Here is a 25277-nt window from a genome sequence, read left to right as displayed (position 1 = left end):
ACACAAGTCTAAAAGAGTCCCCGAAATGTTCCATCTTAGATCCAGCATATCCTTTTATTTAAGCTAAATGGAATTGCTTTATCAAATCCCCTGGTGCAAAAGGTCTGCTTGTAGAGGACGTTGGCACCTTAAGAGATTATCTCAGAATTAAGAGTTCTATCACGTCACAGAGCATATTACATTTTTAAAAATTACCATAAAAGAGTTTCTGAGAGCTTTTGGAGGGGAAGGAGCAAGAGAAATCGGCATATAAATAACTACTTTAAAAAAGATGGATATGTGAGGAAGATTTCAGCCATGTCTGCAAATGTGAGGAAGACAGAGGTTTGGGAGAAAGGGAATGGAACAAGATTTAACAAGTGAGCTGTCAATAATGAATTAAGTATAAGACTTATGAAACTTCATAATGTTAGAGGACATCAATGAGTGAGGCTGGGAACTGCTTGCTTTATTCCCTTCCCAAAGGGGACCCCCATCAGGAGACATCGTTGGGGCAGCCAGTCGAGAATTCGAGCATGGAGGGGTCTAAATTCTATCTGTAAGTGGATGATTATTGTCCCTGAAGAAGTAAGCTGTAGAGTTTGGAACTTTTTATATTAGATCAGGAATCAGTTTTGAGGTTGAAAATCTACCATTATTTAGAGAAAATCTACTACTACTTGATTTCATCTTGTAAAGATGACTCAAGTTCTCTATAATACTACTTGGATACCCATTTCTGTTAAACATCCGTAATGTTTAACTCTCCACATGGACTCTTTGGAGTTATAGGTTAAAAAAAAAAAAAAAAAAAAAAATCAAAGTTCTTAGGTCAATGGGTCAGGACAACATTTCTAGAGTTCTTAAATGCTTAAGGGACTTAAAGCTTTCCTGACTGGCATCTATAGTAAGAAAAATGTTACACTGTGACACAATATACAAGTTTATGTGTGTATGTATGAAACAAAAGTATATATAATTGAAACAAAGGTCTCGCCAAACAATATCTAGGTGCATTCTAGCATTTCTGCTCTGTTCCATTTCTTTACAAAATATAGCTCATCTGGGCCTCATTTCAGGACCCGTTAATGGGTTAAAACCCTTAGTTTGAAAAAGACTACTTTAAAGTCACAGAAGTTAACCTGTGTCAGAGAGTTGGATGAAACAACCAATTAGTGAGAGTAGAGTCGATTGAAATAGTGAAATTCAGGATAAACACAACAACTCTGCCAAGAGCATATTTCATTGTATTTAATTGCTTCCCTCTACTGTATTAATGACAGGTACTCAATTAATTTAACTGATGTTTTTGTAATAAAAGTACAATATAGGTGCTAATATAAATATTTATACATGGGATTTAATCTGATGGAAATAAATTACCTAATATGGGACCGAATAACCATAAAATAAAAATTTTAGAGGAAGTAACGATAATAAATCAGGTAGCAAAGAAGGTAAGAAAAAAGTTCCAAATATATCAATGTTTAAATAGTGAAACAAATAAAAAGCCTATAGCACTTTTCTTAAGTGAAAATAATAAATTTCCACTGGATAGAAGACATACATTGCCCTCTCTGATTAATGTGAAATTCAATTTACATCAATCTGCTCAGGAAGGGGGAGTGTGAAATTTACCTGATGTGTTAATTTCATGTTTTTATAGCATAAACAGCCAAAAGGAGCACTAGGGTTTCGACTATCATGGAAGAGATAATTTGGACACCATAAAAGACAAAGAGAAAAATATTTCGGCAGCTATATCAAAATGACTGAACAGTAAGAAAATGGGTAAAAATTACATATCGACCATAGTGTGTAGAGCTGACTCTCTAGTGGTTATGTAGGGGATTTCAAAGTGTATTTAAAATATCTACATTTGTGCTTTGAGATGGAAAGGTAGAAATGCAGAGTCTAGGGATCCAGAGACAAAGCTGGTCTTACTCCTGTTTCTCTGCAGTTCACTTCAGCAGAGTGGTATTCCAAATAAGCTAATTTCCATATTTTTAAAAAGATGACACTAAAAACAAATATTTCTGAAAGTGAAAAATCACTTAAACTTCCTAAAATCTCAGTCTGATGCAATACTTAGGTATGCTAACCAAAAGAAATGGTTTCAAACACAGTTCCCAGCTAATCATAAAATGAAGGACAGAGTTCCCTTATGGAAAACATCTTGTCCCAGTATGCCTCCAAGCTGAAATCTGGGAAGTTCTGGCAAAAGCATATAAATTGATTATCACAGTTAAATAACTACATGCACAGAAAGGCTGTCCCTAAAGACCAAATATAGTGGAAAAACTGTTTTCCGTCCTATATAAGGAAAATCCTGGTTCTTCCCCCCACTGTGTGTGTCTCCTGTGTGTCTCCTTTATCTTTTCTGAGAACACCTCACTTCTGGCACTTTGATTACAAACGTGTGAAGGTTTTTCCCCACACCAACAGCAACTCTTGGACACCAAGCAGGATATCCAAGAATTAACTCAATTCTGATACTATCTCCCCAAAGACAGTGTCAGATCCCACAGGCTAAGGGCTCAGTCCCATAAAAGTCTTCCCATTCTCCCCACCCACCACCTTCAGATGCTAGTCACAAACCCAGGTTATCTATCACTCATGCTTCTGATCAATTTGCTACAGATCAGAGATTCCAACTACCCGCTCCTGGGGTTTAATTAATTTGCTAGGGTAGTTCACAGAACTCAGGGAAACATTTATGTTTATCAGTTTATTAAAGGATATGAAGGATACAGAGGAACAGCCAGATGAAGAGATGCATAGGGTGAGGTCTGGAAAGGTCCTGAGCACAAGAGCTTCTGTCCCCATATATTTGGGGTGTCAATGTGGATGTGTTCACCTGCTGGGAAGCCCCTTGAACCTTGCACTTTGGGATTTTATGGAGGCTTCATCATGTAGCTATGATTGATGTTAACTCCATTTCAGCCTTTCTCCTTCTTCAAGAGGATGGGGAGCAAGGCCAAAAATTCCAAGTTTCTGATCATGGTTTGGTCTTTCTGGTGACCATCCCAGAGCCCTTCAGGAGCCAACCCAGAACTCTCTCATAGGACAAAAGACACTCCTATCACTCAGGTAATTAGCAAGGAGTTAGGTGTCAGGAGCAGAGATCAAAGACTAATATTAGAACAAGAGCTGTTCCTAGTGCTATCATCATTTAGGAAACTACAAGGGTCTTAGAAGCTCTGTTCCAGGAACCAGGTGTAGAGACCAATATATATTTTTTATTATCTCAGACCTAAGAGTATAAAATATAAAGGTTTAAATAGGAATTTAAATAATCAACCATGCTGTTTAGAATCAACACCTCAAATGATGCTTAGTGATCAGTGCATGTTCTAGAATCTGTAAGTCAGAAGAATACTAACTAGACGGGGGACACTAGATTAAGCGCTTGGAAGCCTCAGTTTTCTCCTTAAAAATGGGGTCACCCTAAAAAAAAACCCAAACCAAACAAAAAAACCCTACACATTGTGTATTTTTTTTTAAAAAAGATTTCATTAAACACACACACACACACACGCACACACACGCACAGACACACACATCTGAATATGTAGACGAATTCTCATGGAAGATAACACTATCTTAGGACAAGACTACCAGGTACTAAAAAGCGTCTTGAATTTTTTAAAAAAGGAAATGAGAAATGACAAACAACCACACACTCGTGATCTGATTGAGTGCAGAAATCTGGCACAGAACATGAAAACAGCAGCGGTATGAACAGCTGCATTTGGGATGAGCAGGAACGGGGACGTTAAGCTAATGCATTCAAGTAGCCCCTAGGGAGAAAGTGGAAGATGACAACGGTTCTGTCTGAAAGTTTTAAAAGTGAGCCAGGCAGTGCAAGTCTGGGCCCCCTGCCTGTCTCACAGACACATGAGGAGCTTGCCCAGCTTCAGATGCCCTGCACTTTCTGGCCTCTCGCCTGGATACCCAGGTGCGCGTGGAAGGAAGGGCATCAAGCATGATTCACCGAGGGGCTCCATAAGTGATTGTCCTAAAGAATGCTCAAATGAGGAGTGGGGATATGGGGATACCTGACAGTCTGTTTTCAGCTCAGCCTCCCCACCCCCAGGCTAGCATGTGGGCTCACCCCAGCCCACTCTCTCACAAGCTGCTTATGTGCTGGTTTACCAGTTTTTTCCCCCCCGAACTGAAAACGCCCTCTTCTACTTAGCCACATTCTCCCTCTCTCTCAGAAGATAGGGCCCTTGAATTCCTATTTTTAAAAAGCTCCTCGGGGGATTATAACGCATGATAGCCAAGTCTATGTCACTCCTAAGTATTTTTCTTATGGTGCCTTCTGTCGCAATTATTTTTAGTATTTGGGTACCGTTTTTCACTTCACTTAGACTGAAAACTCCTAGAAGGCAAGTATTTGACACTTTTTCTCAAGTCCCCCTCCCTGTGCTCAAGAGAGAGCCCAGTACTCAGTAAACATAAGTAAAGCTGGTTGGTAAAAGAATAAATTCTATTCGACAGAATGAAAGAATGAGTGAACGAACGAATGCCCTGGCTGGAGGGCTACCAAAGGGCCAGTTTGTCCCCGGGCCTTCCACAGTACCCTCACACTCCCATCGCTTCCGTTTGCAGACACCACCTGTGCAAGTGCAGAAAGCTTCCCAAGAGGGATAACATCAATTGATGGTCACAGGGAACAGTGTGAGGAGCTCCAGGGACAAAGGGCAGGGATCAAAGCATACTCCAGGAAAGGCCCAGAGCTCCGGTGCAAGGGAGGGCAAGACTGCAGGCAGTGTGGGGGTTACTGAGGGAAGGACCGAGATATCAGGGGCTCAGAGGCCTGGGGGTGGAGGATGCCAGCAATGAACCCTGCTTCTTCCTCATTTTGTCCACGGCTGGCCATAAATGGAAGAGAGGGAGGGAGAGAGGGGCAATAGCAGAAGCAAAGCCAGCTTTGAACATGAACATGCAACGCAGATTAAAAATTCAGTTCAAATGCCAATACGACCCCATCAGAGGATCTAACTTGGTGTATGCACCAGGGTTTTGTGGCGTTACCTAAGTGACTGAATCCTCAGGGTCTGGGAATACTTGTTAATGTTGAGATTGTATCAGGATACTGTATCAAAATTTTATAATACCATTTCTGTAACTACTTTTAAAAGAAAAGAGACAGATAAAAATAGAAGAAAGAAAAAGAAAGGAAGAAGGGGCACCTGGATGGCTCAGTGGCTGAGCATCTGCCTTTGGCTCAGGTCGTGATCCTGGGGTCCTGGGATCCAGTCCCACGTCGGGCTCCCCACAGGGAGCCTGCTTCTCCCTCTGCCCAGGTCTCTGCCTTCTCTCTCATGAATAAAATAAAATCTTAAAAAAAAAAAAAAAAGAGAGAAAGGAAGAAAGGAAAGAAGGAAGAAAGAAGTCAGGAAAGTGGGCCCTGTGTGGGGCGATAGGCCAGTGAGGAGAAACCCTGGGTATCAAAAACAAATGTGGATACAGGAGCTGGCGCATGAGGACACAGCTGACATCTGAGTAATGGGCAAAGCAAATGATTTCTACGTCCAAGATAAGCCACAGAACCAATGTGTTTGCCAATCTGGTGAGAGTTTCTACAGTGAGTAACCTGTTATATTCCTTGAGCTCATTAGTAGAAAAAAAAATGCTTGAAAACACTATCAAGTTAAATTGCAGGAGAGGAAGCAAATGAACTCATTCACTCACTGACTCACTTATTATTCAACAAGTATGTATTTCGTGTCCACTGAGGTACTAGGAGAAACTCTGATGAAACCAGAAAGAGGCTCTCCAGACACCCTCCATCCCACTGATATTTCTTGGTTTCTGCCCACAGTAGAAACCTGTGAGCTCTTTCCCCAACTTTAATATCCCAACCTTCCTTGAACAAAATCACCCAACTTAATTTCTAGAACAAAGAGAAACATGCAGAGAGCCTGGGATTTGTAGGAAAGCAGCACAAAGGATGGCTCGTATTTCATAGCTCCTTTCTTCTCCTTCGTTTCTAGCATGACTTGTCATTTGTTGATTACTGCTTTATTTTTCATCCACAACCATTTAAAATTGCCATGTAACCGAAAAATACGGCTGTCTCAGGGAACCACCACCTACATACAGTTTAACATTTAACACAGAAGCAGTGTGGTATAGGAAAAAGCATCTGACTCAGAATCTGAAAGACCAGACTCTAGTCGTGGACTAGCTACTCTTACCTTCATGACCTCGAGAGAGTCATTTACTCTCTCCAAGCCTTGCTTTTAACATCTGCAGAATGACAGGCAGGATCAGACGATCCTTGAGATGACTTCCTGCTCTAAGATTTTCCTGCTGTAACGTTTTGTAGTAAAAAAAAAAAAAAAAAAAAAAAAAAAAAAAAAAAAATGATTGTAAGTTACGTATTTTCTAACTCTGGCACTTTAAAGAAATGTAGTACCCATTCTGAACATTTAAAAATAGACACCTGAAAATAAGTCACAGATACGAGACAAAAAGTTCTAAGATCTTAAAAAAAATTGGCACCTTGTGCTATTATGAAATCCTCATTTAGTGATTTTTATATTTAAACAGTTTAATTGGAATGAAATTATCAAGTTCTTCACATTTTTCTTCTACAAGTTTCTTTCAGCATGTACACTTCACAGGCCACTTTTAATGTCAACCCTCAGTTTTCCACACCCTTTGTGTCCTCACTCATACTGCTTCTCCTTTACAGCACCTCCAGTTTCCCTCCTTTACCCAGGAAATCCTGCTAGCCACTCCTTTTTCAGTAAGCTATCATCCCAATATCTTATATCAATCGCTGGGTCTTGAGAACTTAGAAATGAATTATGGGAAAGAGCTTTTCAATGCTGCCTTTTTTTTTTCCCCACTGAAGACTCCCCCTAGCATGCTGTAAAGAAAGAGAAATTGAGTAGGACACACTTCTACTTAAAAGCTGTCAAGAACTTAAAACACACACACACACACACACACACACACACACACAGAGTCAAGAATTTACCTTCATTTCACAAAGAATTCCTAAACTCCTTGTCTTGGCATTCAAGGCCTTTTACAAGCTGAGAACTTGAGAACCACATGCTTGATGATCTCCAACCGGGATGGCTATCCTACAAGCCATTGCCTCATCTCCCCATTCCCACTGAGGAACGTCCTACATACCATACAGAGTCCAGCTCACCACCCACCTTCCTGATAAAGCCCTTCCTGGCATTTTGTAGGAGCCTCCTCAATCCCCGACACTTCTTCTGCTAAGCTTTCAGCAGCAGAGGGGATGCATTATGCAGTTTATCATGCCGCTCAACACCTGTCCTGTTTTTAGACCTTGTTTTCCCCACCAACTGTGAGGCCATGTGTCAGGCTCCTGTGTACATCACCCCAGGGCCTGATGGCCGCACAACTCTAGAGGGCACCCTTTCCTCCCACGTAACAATGATTTCCCACACCATTCATTCAAATTTTCAGCCTGAATGAGTAACAGAGTTGCCAGCGGGAGAGGTGATTACACATAACATAAACTGTCCTTGCCCCCCAAATAAACAAATGGATCCTTTTAAAGCCGTGACTGGGGTTCCAGGGTACAAAGTTGCACTTGGTAATTTTAAGATGATGGGACAAAGTAAGTTTTACTTGAAGACAATTTCTGTGTCATTCCCAGGTACAAGAGGATGCTGATACAAAGGTATCAAAAACCTCTAAATAAGGTGTGGAACAGAAGATGGAGGAAAGGAACAGAAGGTGGGAGAAGCAACTCGGCAGGTCTGCCCTCCCGGATGCACGGTCCCTATGCCCCTAATTAACATTCTGCGTGCAGGCAGGGATTTCAAACATCAATGGGAATTACTGGCATATTAACCAAACTGTCTTCCAAATTGTAAGATGGTCCAAGGTACGATGCTACGACTTCAGGGGAGAGGGAAAAGGCAAAGCAATTGTTTTCTTCACAAAAAGCATATACATTAGTATTTTTGAATTAAATTTTTCTTTTGCTTGTAATTGTCAGTTAAAATTTTCTAGTTTGGGATGTTAATGCAGAAAAAGCAGTGATCCCCACATTTTATAATAGATGAGATGATTCTAGTGAATAGAATTTTTAGAGTTTACTTCAAGATTCCTCAGGAGGAAAAATGTCCTAAACACACCAGAGGGGTTTTCGTGATCCAAATAAAAGTACCTGTTTGCTTCTCGAAGGTCATTTTCCAGGGCTTGGGTCTCCCGCGCCAACTTCTGGGATCTTGTGTAGTCTCTCCAGGCTCGCAGGACCTTCAGTTGAAACTTCCAGTCGGACAGGGTCCCAGCTTTTCCCAGCGTAATCCTACGATCAAGGATCAGACTGTGCCAGGCAGAGAAATACCGTTTCTGACACTGCAACGGAAACATGTGGAAAATCACCACTGACCAGCCTCAGTGTCTCTAACACCTAACACTGGGAGCGGTCCCCTCAGATTTCCCCCTCACACTTCTTCTAACAAATCTAGGGCCTGTGGTCTTGATGAAGGGGAACAAAATATAACTGCTTTATGCGAATAATGACAGAAAGTATTCAAGTCATGCAGCTGAGGTACCCAGGCTCATGACCTAAACTGTAATACTTAGTTCTCACTGTAAGGCATCGGTCCTCTGGGGGGTTGGAGGAACAGTCACATGTAAGACCCAGGTTAAGTGACTTGTTTGAGAAGCTTGAAATACCTGCTTCCTGTAGGACTGCCAGCTTGTCTTGGGAGTTTAAAATACCAACTGATTAATTAATTCCTGTTACAAACATTGCTGATGTCCTGCACAAAGGAACATGGAAGATCCCACGAGGACAGAATAGGGATCTCTGGTCCTTGGAAATAAGATAGCTAAAACACCAGTTGACAGCTGAGCTACCACTGACCACAACAGAGCTTTGGTGAGCAGGCCTAGAGAGACTAGGTGCTCAGGATGTTTGGGATCTTCCGCTACTTGCATGTGATCACAAGGGAGAGAAGTTCCACTGAGCCTACGGATGTCCCCAGAAAAGTTTACTTATGGTCCTAGCCTAAGAAACTCTCTGAAATCTAGTCCCTGCCTACATCTCCTACCTTCACAGTAAACTAAATGTTCCCACTACATCACAGAACTTTCAGTTTTTGCCCTTACCTCAACCACACCTTTTAATTAATTAATTTTTTTTAAGATTTTATTTATTTATTCATAGAGACAGAGACAGAGACAGACAGACAGAGAGAGAGAGAGAGAGAGAGGGGCAGAGACACAGGCAGAGGGAGAAGCAGGCTCCATGCAGGGAGCCTGATGTGGGACTTGAACCAGGGTCCCCAGGATCACGCCCTGGGCTGCAGGTGGCGCTAAACCGCTGCGCCACCTGGGCTGTCCTCAACCAAACCTTTTAACCTTTCCTATGTGCATGCTCATTTCTCAGTCCTCCCTTTCTGCCCTCTCTTTGACTACTTCAGGACTCCCTTCTTTCTGGAAGTTCTCCTGTTATCAACCACTCTCCCCAAATACAAGTGTCCTTCCACTGTGTTTCCAGAGCAATCTCTGCTTTCTTCCATCACAACACTCATTATACTGTATTACGATCCCCGGTTTACTGGTTTCCACTAGACTACGAGCCCCCAGAAGGAAGGGACGGGGTCCCATGAATGAAAATGGCAAATCTGAGAGTTGTATCAAGTGTTGGTAGCAATAAAACAGAATGTAACCTCACAGAAAGTGACACTGTGGCCTAAATGACCAGCCTCAACCACTTGCTAGCCCTGTCAGGGTCAACTGTATTTACTGCTTCTACCTGTATAACAACCCTTTTGCTACTTCAACATTTAGTAAGCAGCCACCATTGGATTTAAATTTGGGAACTCTGGGATCCCTGGGTGGCGCAGCAGTTTGGCGCCTGCCTTTGGCCCAGGGAACGATCCTGGAGACCCGGGATCGAATCCCACATCAGGCTCCTGGTGCATGGAGCCTGCTTCTCCCTCTGCCTATGTCTCTGCCTCTCTCTCTCTCTCTCTCTGTGACTATCATAAATAAATAAAAATTAAAAAAAATTAAAAAAAAATAAAAATAAATTTGGGAACTCTGAACAAAGATTTAATCTCTCCTTTTGAGAGGTTTAGGGAAAGAGGGCATATAAATTAAAAGACTAATATTGCAAGTAAGCATATGCTAGAATTCTTAGAAATAGCTCTTTTGGCAAACAATGTTTTTTTTATGCAAAAATTCAGTTCTATTCCCATTTAGACAAATTACAAAATCCTCTTTATTATTATTTATCAGGAGAAACCATGGCAAACTTTAAAAAGTTCTCATTCCCTTTCCATTATGTCAAATGAGGGCACACTGTCTAGACCTTCATCTTAGATCCCATGAAAGGGAGGGAAGAGAAGAGAGGGAAGGAGGAAGGGAGATTTGCTGAATACAGGATATACCTCCAGTCATAAAAAGGGAGACACACAGCTGCTAGATAGAATTTTTGCATTACTACCTGCCTGTCTAACCCACAAAATAGAGCATGGGAAAAAAAAATTAACTTGTGTGTCATGGTCAAAAGAAAACATACTATGTCTACCAGATTCATTTAAAGGACTCTCAAAAAAAATAAATAAATAAAGGACTCTCAAATGACTTGAAATATTCTATGTACAGCTATCTCTAATTTAAACTCCTAGAATATTTCTAAGGATGAAATAATACAAACATAACCCACCTTAGACAATAACAACACTATTAATAGTGTCCTTGGCTTTCTACATTCCGTGTCTACAAAGTTCCAAGCATTACTGTAAGCACAATATTACGTGCACTATTTATTAATTTGCAGACCATCATTACAATATAGAGACTGCAGATATTATCATGATTTACCTTACCAAACTAAACTTCAAGTAGAGAAGGGTTAATGATGAAATTCACAGAGTGAAAAGTAAGTGGTACACCAAAGGCTAATACTGAAACATTCTGGCATCCTGATGACCCAATCTATTAGGCAAAAAGTCTCCAAAAAATGAAGAGCATATTCTTTGCTTCTTTTATCCCGCAAGAAAGAAGTCATAGTCATAACTGACAATGGTAGAGTACTGCTAAAGCATATCTGAATTTAAGAGGGGAAAATTTGAGTTAATAAATGCTATAGTCAATATATTTTTTTAAAATAGTTTAGATTTTGAAAGCAAAATGATCAGTTTTAAAGGTCTATAATTCAGTTGCACTACATAGAAGGAAGTAACAGCAAAGTGATGGGCTCAAATCAACTTATTGGTTTTTCTTGTCTATTCAAAAGGGCAATCCCATTAAAACTTAAAAAAAATTAACATGTGAACCAAAAATAGCCAGTTTTGCTTTTTTTTTTTTTTAAACACGTTATTATTTTTTTATTCATGAGAGACACAGAGAGAGAGAGAGGCAGAGACACAGGCAGAGAAGCAGGTTCCCTGAAAGGAGCCCGATGCGGGACTCGATACCAGGACCCCAGGATCATGACCTGAGCTGAAGGCAGAGCCATCCAGGTGCCCCACCACTTAGTTAATTTTGATTCACAGCAAATGTTATTTAGGCAAACAAGAGTCCCATAAATGTGCTTGGAGGAAAATATTCTTAGTCCCTCTTCTTTGGAAGATGCTAGCACTCTGCTTTTATTTAGAAGAGATGAGAAGTGGCATACTTCCATGGTCATGATCTATTTATTCTATTACCTCTCCCAACACCCCCCACCCCCCCCAGCTGAGTCCCTGCTGTTCCCAGGCCTGCTCCTCCTCTTCAGTACTAGATTCTGGAACTACAGCAGTGCTCTGTCCTTTTGCTCTTTGAAAAGAGAACTACTATTGAAAAGCACAACTGGGTTGGAAGAGGAATACATTCTGTCTAATACATTCTATTTAATAAATTCTGTTTCAGAATTTAATGTTCTAAAAAAAAAAAAAAAAAAAAAAGAATTTAATGTTCTAACTAGCCAGACAACTAGGCTGACCTCCCTCCATTTCTTACCTACCTCCTTTATTTCCGTACCATGTTTTATTTCTGATAGGTTTTCCAGATATAGTCATGGATTCTTAATTTCCACATCTCTTTAACAAAGTGGTGGTGAAAAAGGCTTCGTACAAGTAAGTAAAATCCTGAAAATCACGGTGGGAAGAACTGTTCCTAAATACATGATCTGTAATGATTTACAAAATACTACAAAGTGAAATTTAGAAAGTTTTAAGGGAAATGCTCTCCTCCTTTCAAAATCTTCCACAAGACAGCATTTGATTGTTAAGGATTCCACTCAAGAGAAGAAATGACAGCTCGCCCTGCTAAATTTATTACCTGCACTGGAGTTGCCCTCGTTCTGTTGGCAAGAAAAGCTCTTCCCTGAAGTGTAATCACACTGCTGTCACGGAGAATGATTGACGTTAGGTGGAACAGCAATTTGCTATCTAATCTTCATTGTAATTCTAACCCTGTCACTAGAGATGCTTGTTCTGATTAATGAAGTGGGGAACTCATCAAAATTCCTCAGCTATTTCCCTTTTGTCAGAAAGCTCAGTGATAATTGCATCAAAATTCTCAGTCATGGAAAAATAAACAATGCATTGTAAAGAGGACAAAAATGTCAACAAGTTTACAATTTATTTCTGCCGAACAGAACTAACGGTGGTGGTGCAACTAGTGGTCGAGGGGAGCTGGCCAAGGTTTGCCTCGATGTCAGCAAGAAAGCTACACACACCCCCCAGGACCCCAGGTGACTCCTTGCTGCTCCCTGGCCAAAAGGGAACAAGCACTCCATAGCTAGCTACATAAGGAAGTACCTTTTTCCTTTTGGGGACCACTACAGCTAGGCAAAAGCCCCAAGGAACGTATGAAGTCCCTGGGGGTTGCGGAGAGGAGGAGAGGAGGATCCTTATCAAGGCAAAATGAATGAGCCTGGGAAGGAGTAACTTGTGACCCACCCTACTCCTGATTTTCATAATTATGCCCCAAAGAAAAGAAAGGAAGTCATTGTGCAATCTGTCTCAAGGAATAAAAATCCCTATAACTGATTACATTAAGGAAAATACATTCAGTTCTCTGCACACAGTGCTAAGACCTGGACATGCCTGGTTCCATGGAAAGCCCAGAGGCCCAAGCTTTGACAACCACTGCTGTGCAAAATGTTAACACTGGTTACAGACAAAAAGCTATTTTTGTTATATCCCAGAAGATGCAATGTTTTAATTTCTGTATTTGTTTTTTTCTCCTTCCCCTTTTAAACTTAAAACAAAAACACCATTATTACAGAAATTTTTTTTTCATTACAGAAATTTAACATACTCAAAAGCAGAAAGAAGAAATAAACACCTCATTTAGCTTTAAAAATTATCAACATTTTGCTAATCTTGTTTTATCTCTCCATGCATTTTTTTTTCTGGATTATTTACAAATAAATCCCATACATCAGACATCATTACACTTCACTCATAAACATGTGAGTATGTATTTGCCAACATAAGGACATTCTGTAAATTCTTAATTCTGCAAAGAACTTTAATCAATAATACTGCTTATTAATCTAACTCTGCCTCACTTCAGAAATACTACAATTTCAGAAAGTAATTGCTCAGTCTTAACCACATAGTAAATTCTTAACCAGCAAAACACTCTGGGATCTTTTAAAGATGAATAATTATAATACAGCCTATAACCAGACTATTCATTAGGACAGTGCTCTTTCTCCAACGTAGCTTAGACCAGTTTTCAGGGCCTTGTGTCTTTAGGGAAGGCAGACCTGCTGCTTCCCACGTCTTCTCTCCTTTCCTCTTTCTTCCTCTTCCAGACTTCCTTCCCCCCTCTACCAATGCACTCCCTGCCCACTCTCCCCCACCCCCAGCCACACACACTCAAACTAAGCCAAGAGTACAGCTCATCTCAGAATATATTAGATAAATGTTAGGTTCACCCCCAGGGTAGCCTGACAGTAAGACAGTGATGTGATGTCATTTGTTTCTACGCATATGGTTCTCAAGATCCTTATAAATATTCACCTGAAATGTCTAGTATTTAGGGGAAAAGATATTCTACTATAAAATTTTATAGAATGGGCTCCATTTATGCCAAAGGCTCTTACTTTTTTAAAAGCAGAATTTAATCAGTTACTTTTTTCAAAAGACAAAAAAATTACTTATACATGAATTGGAACCTTTGGATCAAAAACAGCTTCATGGCATTCTGAAAAGCCAAACATCAATGCGATGTTTTGGTAAAATGGCCCTCACTGTCCCTTCCTTGAGAATGGGACATGCGAGGGACTCATAGGGTGAGGGTAAGGAAGAAGAGAACAAAATAGACAACCTCTTTACTGATAAAATTTTACTTGGAAATTTCTTCTTGGAAATAACTGTATGAAGTAATACATAATTATGTTTCAAACCCCTCCTAAAATGCATACCACACATGGTCTTTGGCAATAAGCATAGAGGGGAGAGTTAGAAGAATCTCGATGTCCTTCATGTGTATGCCTGACATTTCTTTCTCTACAGTTTTATTTGCAAAGAGGCTCTTCCTTCATTTCCTTCCCCAAATATAGACGACATTACTGAGAGGATGGTTGCTATGTTTCTGCTCAGAAATGGTTTTCCTTCGGTGGCATGTAGGCAGTCCCAACAGAACGGAGATCTCTGGGGATGAATCGTGCTATATAAATGAGGTACTTAACTATAGTTCTTATCACCTTGTCAGAAAAATCCAGGCTTCCTTTCCAATAGATCTCCCTGGTTTAGTCTGGCATGGCCTTTTGGAAGGTGCTATGCCATAAGCACAACATTAACAGTGATTCCTTTGGGTCACTATTATCTTACTCTCTAACAGAAAAACTCAACCAAGTAAGTAAACCAAAACCTTCCCCCATCAGAATTAAGATTTAAGTTAGTATCAGGCCATCTTTCATGGTTCTCTTCAACTTTCACAAGCAGGAAAGATCACAGACTTTCTTATTTCCTTAAGAAAACATAAAATGTATTTCAGAACAGGGTGAGAATTAAGAAGGCCATTTGTATAAGAGTTTCATAGTTAATCCCTTGTTGTTTCTGCTAATTAGCAATGACATGAGGATTGCTGAATCTCCCCAAGAGATTTCACTGCAAGATCAAAGGGAAAATAGAATAGAAAATGGAAGTAGAAAGTTTCTATACAAAAACAGGTATTTTTGATAAAACAAAGAGACCTGGTAATGAAATACGTGGGGAAGATGCATGCACAGTGCCATACCTGAAACTATGTTTGGATGGGAGGGCCTGCTCAGTTTCTCTCAGAAAGTCTATTAAATAACTTGGCCTAAATGGGATGTTAAGAGATTGTTTGGGGGAACAAATACGATTCAGAGTCAAAGCACAAAGAATTATAAGAATTAAAGGAGCTTGAACTAGAACTCCTCCTAGAAATAGACTCTTCAGAGTCTTCCTACAAATCCTCTATATAGCCTGCTGTTGGGTTTGTGCCAGTGAATCACTGCGAGGGTGCTGACAAGAGTTTCTTGTTATCTAGCCGCTCACTGCAAGACAACTAGGCCTTTTCCCCCTTTCTGTCCTGCCATCATAGTTAGGCTGCTGAGTGTTCAAGTTTCAGTATCCAAGGGCAGCTTTGGGCTCCTTCAAGAACCAGGCTAGGAATGTGGCTTGGGGTCATGGTAACAAGCCCAGGGGGCCTGCTACTTTGTGGCATTTACCAGAGGACCTTCAGGTCTCTAGCCAAGTTCGAGTAAAAGCCTGAGGAGTCTGGTAGGTGGGTTTTCTCCATGTCTCAGTTACACTCATACACAGGGGAAATCAAAATTACAGATTTACTCAATATTACAAATAAACATAAGCAACACTGAGGGGGGAGGGAAGAAGAGGACTAACTAACATAAATAATAACATTCTGGCTGAATGAGACTAGAAATGAAAATAATGTACAAATATCATACTCTGGTTTTAGTGAACTTGTTTACAAAGCAGTATGTCTAGCAATTCTGAAACTACTTTTATAGTATATCAGGATTAAATAAGTAAATATATTTTGGATAATGAGTGCCACTGCCAGAGAAAGGAATTATAAATAAAGTGGGAAGGGCATTCTGAAACCTGTGGCACTGGATTAGGGTTGAAGGTATCATTATGAACTCATGAGTATTTTAATAAGCAGACAGATAGTCACAGAAGTAAGTTATACATAAGGAAGAGGGAAAGCTGGCATGACCCCTGCATTACTGCACTGGAGTTAGAGATGTCAGTATGAATTCATGGATTTTAATAGGTATACAAATAGACAAAGAAATACATATAATATGTGTATATGTGTGGGTTAGTATATACCACATATATTTCCCAGCTCTGTCTACTGAGTAGTGACACCCCAGGAGCTGCGAGAGCATCCTGTATTCAGATCTTGCTTTCTAAATACTATTCTCTCATAAAGAAACCAGAGAAGTGGTTGATTCCAGGGCTAGGACAGGGAAAACACAAGATGGGCCTAGAATGTCCCATGGTGTCAGAAGAAAAGCAGTGCTCAATAAAGGATGGAAGCATTTTGAAAGAACAAAGAAGTCAACCTGAAAGACTGGCCAAAGTTAGAACAATTTGAGTAACAGTAAAGAATGACAGTAAGAGATTATCACCCACAGAATAAAATAAATATCCATGAGCTCATACTGATAAAAGAACATAACTGAATAACTGAATAAATAAATAAGTAAATGGGGAGAAAGGACAGGTTTTCTTTCTGTAGAAGAGTTTCAGTTAATAAATGGAGAAGAAAGGAGGGGAAGTACAAAATCATCATTAGATAAATGCAGTAATGTTGCCGGCAAGATCCTCCAATATATGTTAAAATTAATAAGTGAAAGTTTAAGGAGAAACAGGATATTTGCATAGTTTTACAATATCTCCTCTAAGACATTCCAAAGGAGAAACAGTAACTTTATAGTACAGGGGCACCTGGGTGGCTCAGCCAGTTAAGCATCTGATTCTTGGTTTCAGCTCAGGTCATGATTTTAGGATTGTGAGACTGAGCCATGCTGCAGGCTCTGTGCTGGGCATGGAGCCTGCTTAAGATTCTCTCTCCCCACCTGCCCTCTCCCACCCACCCCTCCACTCACGCTCGCTTGTGCTTGATCTCGCTCAAAATAAATAAATAAATAAAATAAAAAATTAAAACAACTTTACAGTACAGAAATCCAGCATACTAACAGTATGTACCCTCTGATATGACTGAGAAGGGCACAGCATCACTTCTTGTAATAATCCGGCCAAAAATGCATAATCTCAATCTAAGCAAGAGACAGTATCAGAGAACCCGAATTGAGGGACACTCTACAAAATATCTGATGAGTACCCTTAAAAAATGTCAAGGTCGGGCAGCCTGGGTGGCTCAGCGGTTTAGCACTGCCTTCAGCCCAGGGTGTGATCCTGGAGACCCAGGATTGAGTCCCATGTCAGGCTCCCTGCATGGAACCTTCTCCCTCTGCCTGTGTCTCTGCCCACCCCCCTTCTCTCTCTCTCTCTCTCTCTCTCTCTCTCTCTGTGTCTCTCATAAATAAATAAATAAAATCTTTAAAAAAAAATGTCAAGGTCATAAAAGACAAGGGATGACTGACGAGCTGTCACAAAACTGGAAGAGACAAAGGAAACATGACATCTATATAAAACAGAATTATGGGGCAGCCCGGGGAGGGGGGAGCTCAGTGGTTTAGAGCCTCCTTCAGCCCAGGGCTTGATCCTGGGGACACAGGATCGAGTCCCACGTCAGGCTCCCTGCATGAAGCCTGCTTCTCCCTCTGCCTGTGTCTCTGCCTCTCTCTCTCCTCTCTGTGTATTCTAATGAATAAATAAATAATCTTTTTAAAAAATAATAAAAATAAATAAAACAGAATTATGGACTGAGTCCTAGGTATACACTCCTAGGTATACTCTAACATAGAATCATGGGCTGAGTCCTGGAATAGAAAAAGGACATTAGTGGAAAAACCAGTGACCTTCTAATAATGTCTATAGTTTAGTTAATGGTATCTAATGGTATTGTACCAAGGTTAATTTCCTAGATCTGATAATTATGATATGCTTACATAAGATGTTAACGTTGGAAAAAGCTGTGTGAAGCGTATTCAAGCATTCTGCATGTTGTTTTTGCAACTTTTCTATATGTCTAAAATAAGTTCAAAATAAGCACTTAAAAACAAAGTATAGGTTTAGATCAAGCAGATCTCTGTGGAGTAGAGATGATAATCTCGCATTTCTAAGTTACAATGGCTGAATAGGTAGACCATGAATTTTGTACAACTCTTTACAAGTCTAAAATTCATAGCTAGCCACTTCTATCTAAAACATGCATTATTTCTTCCTGTACAGTGAACTTCAGTTTTAAGTTTCTGGAAAAAATGTATTACTCATCTCTCATTGGTTGGATAATATTTCTTGGCATGTTTTCCTCACCCCTTCTCTAAATGGTCCTCTGAGTACTCCTCTCCTTTCCTATATTCCTTTAGAAATCTGAACTGTTATTGTAAGACCAATTCTATTGGTCTCCCGAAGGATGTAGCATCTTAGAGTCCTTGCCAATCTTTCTCAAAATGTTAATCCCAACTCTTAACATTTCCTCCTGCTACTCTTCCTTCTCTATTCCTAAAGCCAAAACTCTAACCAAAACCCCTGTTTTATATCTCAATAATTATGACTTCTTGCCCATCAGTCCAAAATGCCTCCACCACATTTTTTCAAAAAATTTTATTTATTTATTTGAGAGAGAGAGAGAGAGAGAGAGAGAGCGAGCATGAGGGAGAGGGAGAAGCAGGCTCTCACTGAGCAGGGAGCCTGACATGGGTTCCAACACAGGACCCTGAGATCATGACCCAAGCTGAAGGAAGATGCTTAAGTGACTGAGCTACCCAGGCACCCCATGTCTCTCTCCTTTTAAATTTCTTAGACTACTGTGGTCTCTTGTTCATATCCCACTTCTCAATATTATATTCAAATTCCTGTTATGATTTCCAGGGTTTCTATAAGTCTGTACTATATTTATCAAGATCCCTCAATACCATCGTGACATTGTCCTTTCTCTTGTCAAATCTGTGCTTTCCTGCATTCATTCCACTAGCTCTCATTGAATTTCAGCAAAGCCTAAGGCTCTGGGTGGGTGTTATAAAAAATATAAAATATCCATATTTATCTTTTCTCAGCCAACCCTCTCATTTTACAAATCTTCCAAGTAATCCCTTTCACCTGAAATGTTATAAATCCCAAACGCATACTGCTGTCAATCCCACTTCATTGAAAGAATCTTCTGCTTAAATGGACTGGAGAGGATCCTCATTTGTCAATAAAAAAATTGACCAGTAATTTTTACAAAAAGTGAAAGTAAAAGAGAGGGAGAAAAGAGTAAAGTGCAGACCATGAAAAGGAGAAGTGTATCATTGCTTTAAGATCCTAGCTATCAGAAGGAAGTGACTTTTCTGAGTAATTCTTCTGAATAATCCAGAAGACTATGGAAGCCAAGCTTTCAAAACCTACCAGAGATCTACATGAGTAGTTAGTTACATGCTATGCTGAAAAGGGTAATTTAGGAAGCCACCTCAAATTAACACCCAGTCTCCCAAGATCACACGGAGTATCTATAGGAATAGACCCCAGACAGGAGAATGGAGCACTGCCCCATGCCCTAGGCCAGCTGGGTAGCACAGAACAAACAGCGTGGGCTATTCGGTATTTGCGGTGAGGTTCAGTTGGGCTTCATGTGATACTGGCCCACCTCTGATAGAGCCCTCTGTCATTTATGCTACAGAATGCTGAACAAAGAGAAGTTATAAGTCCCACCTGACGATTTTCCTTGAATGTTTGGATTAACAACGCTCTCAATTTCTTCTTTCTTTCTTTTGCCATTTTTTCTTCATGCAGAAGAACAGAATCACTTTGACACAAGCCTTTTTCTGTATTTTTTGGAGAATTTTCTTCCTGCTTTTTCCGCTCTCTGTTAACAATTTTAAAAATACATGTATGAACAACAGACTTAATGACGGGTAATTACAACGTACTATTGTGGAACAAACACTGCATTTTCCATCAGAAAACAGATTTTTTTGAGCCTTAGTTTATTCCTTCATAAAATATAGATTCAATAAGAGTGTTACACTCTGAAAAGTAGAAAGCCCTATAGATATTTTGGTAAAGTACTTTTATTGAGTTTACCATTGAGTGATACTTTGATAAAAATTTGAGAGTTAACAACTCCTAGGTATTCTCTCATGTAGACATAAGTTCTCTCTTTTCTTCGAAGGGAGGAACAGAAAAGGGCCCTCAGATAAGGGATAAAATTTTTGCCCCAATGCTTTTACAAGGTTTCTAGGGAGGAAAAATAATGAAAGAATCAGATATTCTTGCATAAGGAGGCAGTGGAATTTATATTAATTCTAAAATAGCTGAAAAGAGAAAAAATAGAATTTAATAATAAGGAAAAAGCTTTCAGGACGCCTGGGTGGCTCAACAGTTGGGCATTTGCCTTTGGCTTGGAGCGTGATCTTGGGGACCGGGGATCGCATCAGGCTCCCCGCAGGGAGCCTGCGTCTCTCTTCTGTGTCTCTGCCTCTCTCTCTGTGTCCCTTGTGAATAAATAAAATCGAAAGAAAGGAAAGAAAGGAAAGGAAAGAAAGGAAAGGAAAGAAAGGAAAGAAAAGAAAGGAAAGAAAAGAAAGGAAAGAAAAGAAAGGAAAGAAAAGAAAGGAAAGAAAAGAAAGGAAAGAAAAGAAAGGAAAGAAAAGAAAGGAAAGAAAAGAAAGGAAAGAAAAGAAAGGAAAGAAAAGAAAGGAAACAAAAGAAAGGAAACAAAAGAAAAGAAACAAAAGAAAAGAAAAAAGAAAGAAAAGAAGAAGAAAGAGCTTTCAGGCAAGTGACAGGAATTGCCCAGTAACTTTGTTGCTTATCTCTCTGGTCATCCTCTATCTCACCCACCTATCCATTCTCATCCAGGTCTCTTCCCCATGACAACTCAGGCAAGCTCACAGTCACTGCTCTCTTATTGGAGTGTATTAAAGTATATGTATGTGTATTTGTGTAAGGTATATATACCACCAATGCTAGAGTAAAAATAGCACCTAGTCAGCAATCAGGATTCCTGGGACTTGGCCACAAATCAGCTGTGAGAGCTCATACAAATCACCTTGTCTTTCTGAATTTCACTTTATACTTGTGGAAATGAAAATTGAGAGAGGGATGCCAGAAGAGTCTACATGTTAAACCTCACATACAGAGAGGACATACAATGTTACATCTTATTATTGGTGAGGTTAACCATTACTTGGTTAAGGGGACTTCTCCCATATAAAGTTGCCATTTCTCCCTTTGTAATTAATAAAGCTCTTAGAGAAGATACTTTAAAACTATGCAATGATGCAGATTTAGGATAGCTTACAAATAAGTTAAAAAGCCCTATCAATAATAAAATTGTACTGATTCTATCCAAATGCCATGACGTTGTTAGATAGTTATGGGCAGAGCATAGTGGCCATTTAAAGAAATACAGTTCTAAAATTATGGATCTGATTTTCTAAAATAATATTAAAATATGTATCTGTCATGAAAGTGATAGCTGCTCACTGTGAAAAACTGGATATAAAAGCCAGAAAAAAAAAACAACAAAACACTGACATGTATGTCAGTGCTGTCTCATCGTATAACCATTTTCATTAATTTCTCCAGTATTTATTAATGTCCATTATAAATAATATCATCTTGATTATCTTTGTGCACAAATTTTTGTCTGGATTTCTGACCATTTTCTTATAGTTTTCCTAATATTGGAATTTCTAGGTCAATCATAATATCATGTTATGTCTCCTGTTGTTTATTACCCAATTGCCTTCTGGAACGTTTAAATCAGTTCATCTGCTAGCAGTAGAGTGTATTATCCACATCACTGGCACTGTGGATAAGATCCAAACTTTTAAAAGGAATGGGTGGGCAGTGAACATTTGTTGAGTGCCCACTATGAGCAGAGCATCCCATTACCATCAAATGTTACTTGTTTTCACAATTTATTTTAGGTCAGCCTAGATTTTTCAGGGTTTGAGAGCAATCTGAAAAGTAAGGTTGACCTTAGCAAGAACTCACTAAAACACTGGTGATTGTTTTCTGAAAGGAATGGGGTCTGGAGGAGGCCTCAGCCTGGCCCTTGAGAGAGTAAAGCACATGTGCACTGGTGAGCTGTTTTAAATTGGATAGACAGAGTAAGAGCAATCAGGAATTCCGGCAGAAAAGTTGTGTAGGCTGATGGGGGTGGAAGGGATTATCTAACAGGTCTTTCTGGCCTCTGTGTTTGAGATTCAGTCACATCAGGCACGTTGCTCCAAGGCTTTTGCAGGTCATCCATCAGTGCTGTTTCTCAGCATACATACGTTAGTTATTTCATTTAGAAGCTCATTTTCTGCATGAGGATACATAACCGTACTATATCCTATGAGGACTATTTTGATTCTCCTCTTATGTCAGGTATTCCTGTTCTTCACCAGTGGTTGGAAGGCAATGGTAACACTGTATGATTATCAGAAGATAAGACACCCACAGGATTCACATAGGCTGAGGCACAATTAGCAAACGTGCGTAAGGAAACATGTTTAATCTTAATGTTTGGGTAACCAAAGAAATGCAAACTAACATAATACCTATTAAAAGCGCAAAAATATTGAAAATGATAGTACTCTCCATGCAAAGAAGAATGTGGTAGGTAAACTGGCCCACTGCCAACAATAGTGTAAATAAGTACAACCCATTTGGAAAGCAATTTGGCAATATTTCAAAAGTCGTCAAAAGGCCTATACCATTTACCTCAGTAATTATACTCCTAAGAAAATAAAAAGCTCTATGCTTAAGGAAGCTCACTGCATTATTATATGGTGAAAAATTTGAAATAGTTGAAATGCTTATCAGAAGGGGGGGAAGGTTATTACATAAATTATGGTCTAGGAACTCAATGGAGAAATAGTATGAGACCTCAGGACTCTGGGCAATGTGTTAATTACAAGAAGCAAAATAAATTAAATGTACTTTATAGTTGCAATTACGTATGTAAAGGGATCAAGACCCAGAGGAAACAGAAAAATGTAAACAGTTAATTTGTTAAGATCATGAAATAGTGGGTGATTTCTCTTGGGTGTTTTGTTTATCATAATGTCCATGTTTTTAAACTTCCAAGTACTTCCAAAATGATCGTTTAGACAAAAAGTCTACACTGCTCACCACGGCTGGCTTACATTTTCCATGCTTCTTCTACAGCAAGTCTCCTCTCAATTAGCTCCCTCCGCAGCTTTACCATCTCCCTTTGAATCTCCTCCTCCTCTTTCTTGGCCTCCAGAGCCTTCTTTTTCTTTTCTTCCTGTACCAAATACTGAGCCTCTAAGAAGACTGATTTTTTCTGGATCTTTTCCATTCTCTGGCGCTCCAGTTCTTTCTCACGTCTCATGCGATTCTCTTTCACCTTAAAGAGAATACAATGAGGGTGAAATGCAGCCTTCCAAATAGAAAAGGAAATGCAAAAGCTTAGAATACATTTTCAAGTTCACGATATGCCCAGTTTGAAACATTCTGGCCCAGAAGCCCCACTGTTCATTGGAAGAATAGGAAGAAATCCCTTCTTTGCTTGGGTAAGAACCAATACAAGTCTAGATGAGGTCAGGTAAGAGGGCTCCCAGAACTCTGGGAATGATTTGCATCATGGAAAAGTTGAAAGTCTAGTGTGTCAGACACCAAGTTCTGGATTCTTAATAATGACTTCCCACCCCTAATATTTTCCAAGGTGTACACTACTGCTGTGTGCACTCTGATTATAATTTAAGAAAGAATATGGATATTCTGGGGAGGCTGCATTGTGAAAGATACAACAATACTTTAGTGCCATGAGGAACACTACTCACTTTTATCATTTAAATATATCAATGATTCTGGCTCATATTTGGAAATCAAAACCATGACTTTCACAGATATTTCTGAATAAGCACAGTCAATTTTTCAAACCTATTAATTCCCTAGACCCTAGAGGCTTTTCTAGCTATGAATTAAAGAGTGCTCCTTTCCCTTCCACTTCACTTACCTTCAACTTTATCTTACTCTCCAGTTATAATAAGACTTCTAGATACTGACAATCTCTTATTGAACCTCCTCTCCTCCCTTTTATCACAAAGCCAAACTAGGATCATACTTCTATCCCTTCTTCTAACATCCTCAGTGCTTTGGCATACCTTAATATTTGAAAGCAATCAGAAATTCAGGGTTTTGAAAGACAACATACAATGTATAGACATCCGTTCTAGTTCAGGCTTAGTTCTGGACATGTGGGAAAGACTTGGTCATTCTGATTTCCTGAAGCTTCCCTACAAAGAGTTGAGATGCATCTTTTTTCTATAACCCACTATTTATTCCCTTTGAAGAAAAGAAAGTTCCCATATGCCTTTCTAATTCAAAACAGCTGAACTAGATTTAATTCAGATCTGTCCTCCCTTTCAAATTATAATCACAAAATGAGTGAATTTTTCAGTTGTCTGGAAAAGAATTATCATTATAACATTCACTGGAATATTCATGATATTAATATTTTGATGTCACAGTTCAAAAATCAAATTCAAACAAAACCAATCTACATATTTATAATAGTACCATATACAAACTAATAAAATTTAGTTCACCACTCCATTGTTCAAAAATCAATTATTCCTTTTTTCGGTTTTCTTAAATAAATTGTTTCCTGTCCTCAGTTTATGAGCATTATTTTTCTTCTGAAGTTCTTATATTTTATTTTTATTCTTTCTAACCAAACCACAGATGGCACCCTTTTTCATAATAAAGCCTAAGTCTTTATTTAAGCTTATTAAATGTGCTACACAAAGATTGCTTCCTGTTACCCATTTTAATTTTGTTTTTCCCTCCCACCTGCTTATGTCTCATCTCCATGGTAAGACGAGGATCCTTCTGCTGCTGCTTGTCTTGGTTTCCATTCATTCCAAGATCTTCCAACATTCCAGAATCCACCACTTCTTGATGGAGCAGATGGTCTATAAATTTTTGAACAGTGGTACTTTCCTCTTCTTCCTCCAAATAGCCACACAACTCTGGGGGAGACAGAGCAACAACAAAAAAAGGGAAAATTTTTTAAAATTTAGTACAATTTCCATATTTATGTAAATAATCCTGGTACAATAAAAATACAAAGCTGTGAGTGTTCAATAAATAGTAACTGATAATGCCAACTGGATGAGGATAGCCCTGAGCAATTAACTACCTTCAACTGAGAGGAAGGAAAAAAAAAAAAAAAAAAAAACCCTCCACTCATGAGGAGTTATCCTCACCCAAGTCACT

General features: G+C 39.4%; 1 protein-coding gene and 1 long non-coding RNA gene across 5 annotated transcripts in view; one reads left to right on the top strand and one right to left on the bottom strand.

Annotated features, from left to right (window-relative positions):
* CCDC191 (coiled-coil domain containing 191) overlaps window positions 1-25277 on the bottom strand; it is an 88369-nt gene that overhangs the window by 46050 nt on the left and 17042 nt on the right. For all 4 annotated transcript variants that reach the window (XM_077884105.1, XM_077884106.1, XM_077884107.1 and 1 more), the window contains 4 exons: window positions 24852-25030; window positions 23180-23403; window positions 19752-19905; window positions 8147-8337 (listed from right to left, as the gene is read on the bottom strand). In XM_077884105.1, the coding sequence (XP_077740231.1) occupies window positions 8147-8337; window positions 19752-19905; window positions 23180-23403; window positions 24852-25030 (748 nt within the window). The remainder of the gene's footprint in view (window positions 1-8146; window positions 8338-19751; window positions 19906-23179; window positions 23404-24851; window positions 25031-25277) is intronic.
* On the top strand, window positions 205-7968 carry LOC144305336 (uncharacterized). Its single transcript, XR_013372379.1, has 3 exons — window positions 205-359; window positions 1646-1758; window positions 7631-7968. It is a non-coding gene; the product is annotated as an uncharacterized LOC144305336 (long non-coding RNA).

Source organism: Canis aureus, chromosome 35 (genome assembly GCF_053574225.1).
Source record: "Canis aureus isolate CA01 chromosome 35, VMU_Caureus_v.1.0, whole genome shotgun sequence".
NCBI classification, from domain to species: domain Eukaryota; kingdom Metazoa; phylum Chordata; class Mammalia; order Carnivora; family Canidae; genus Canis; species Canis aureus.
Note: the sequence above shows the minus strand (reverse complement) of the source record. Positions and strands in the feature narration are given on the sequence as shown.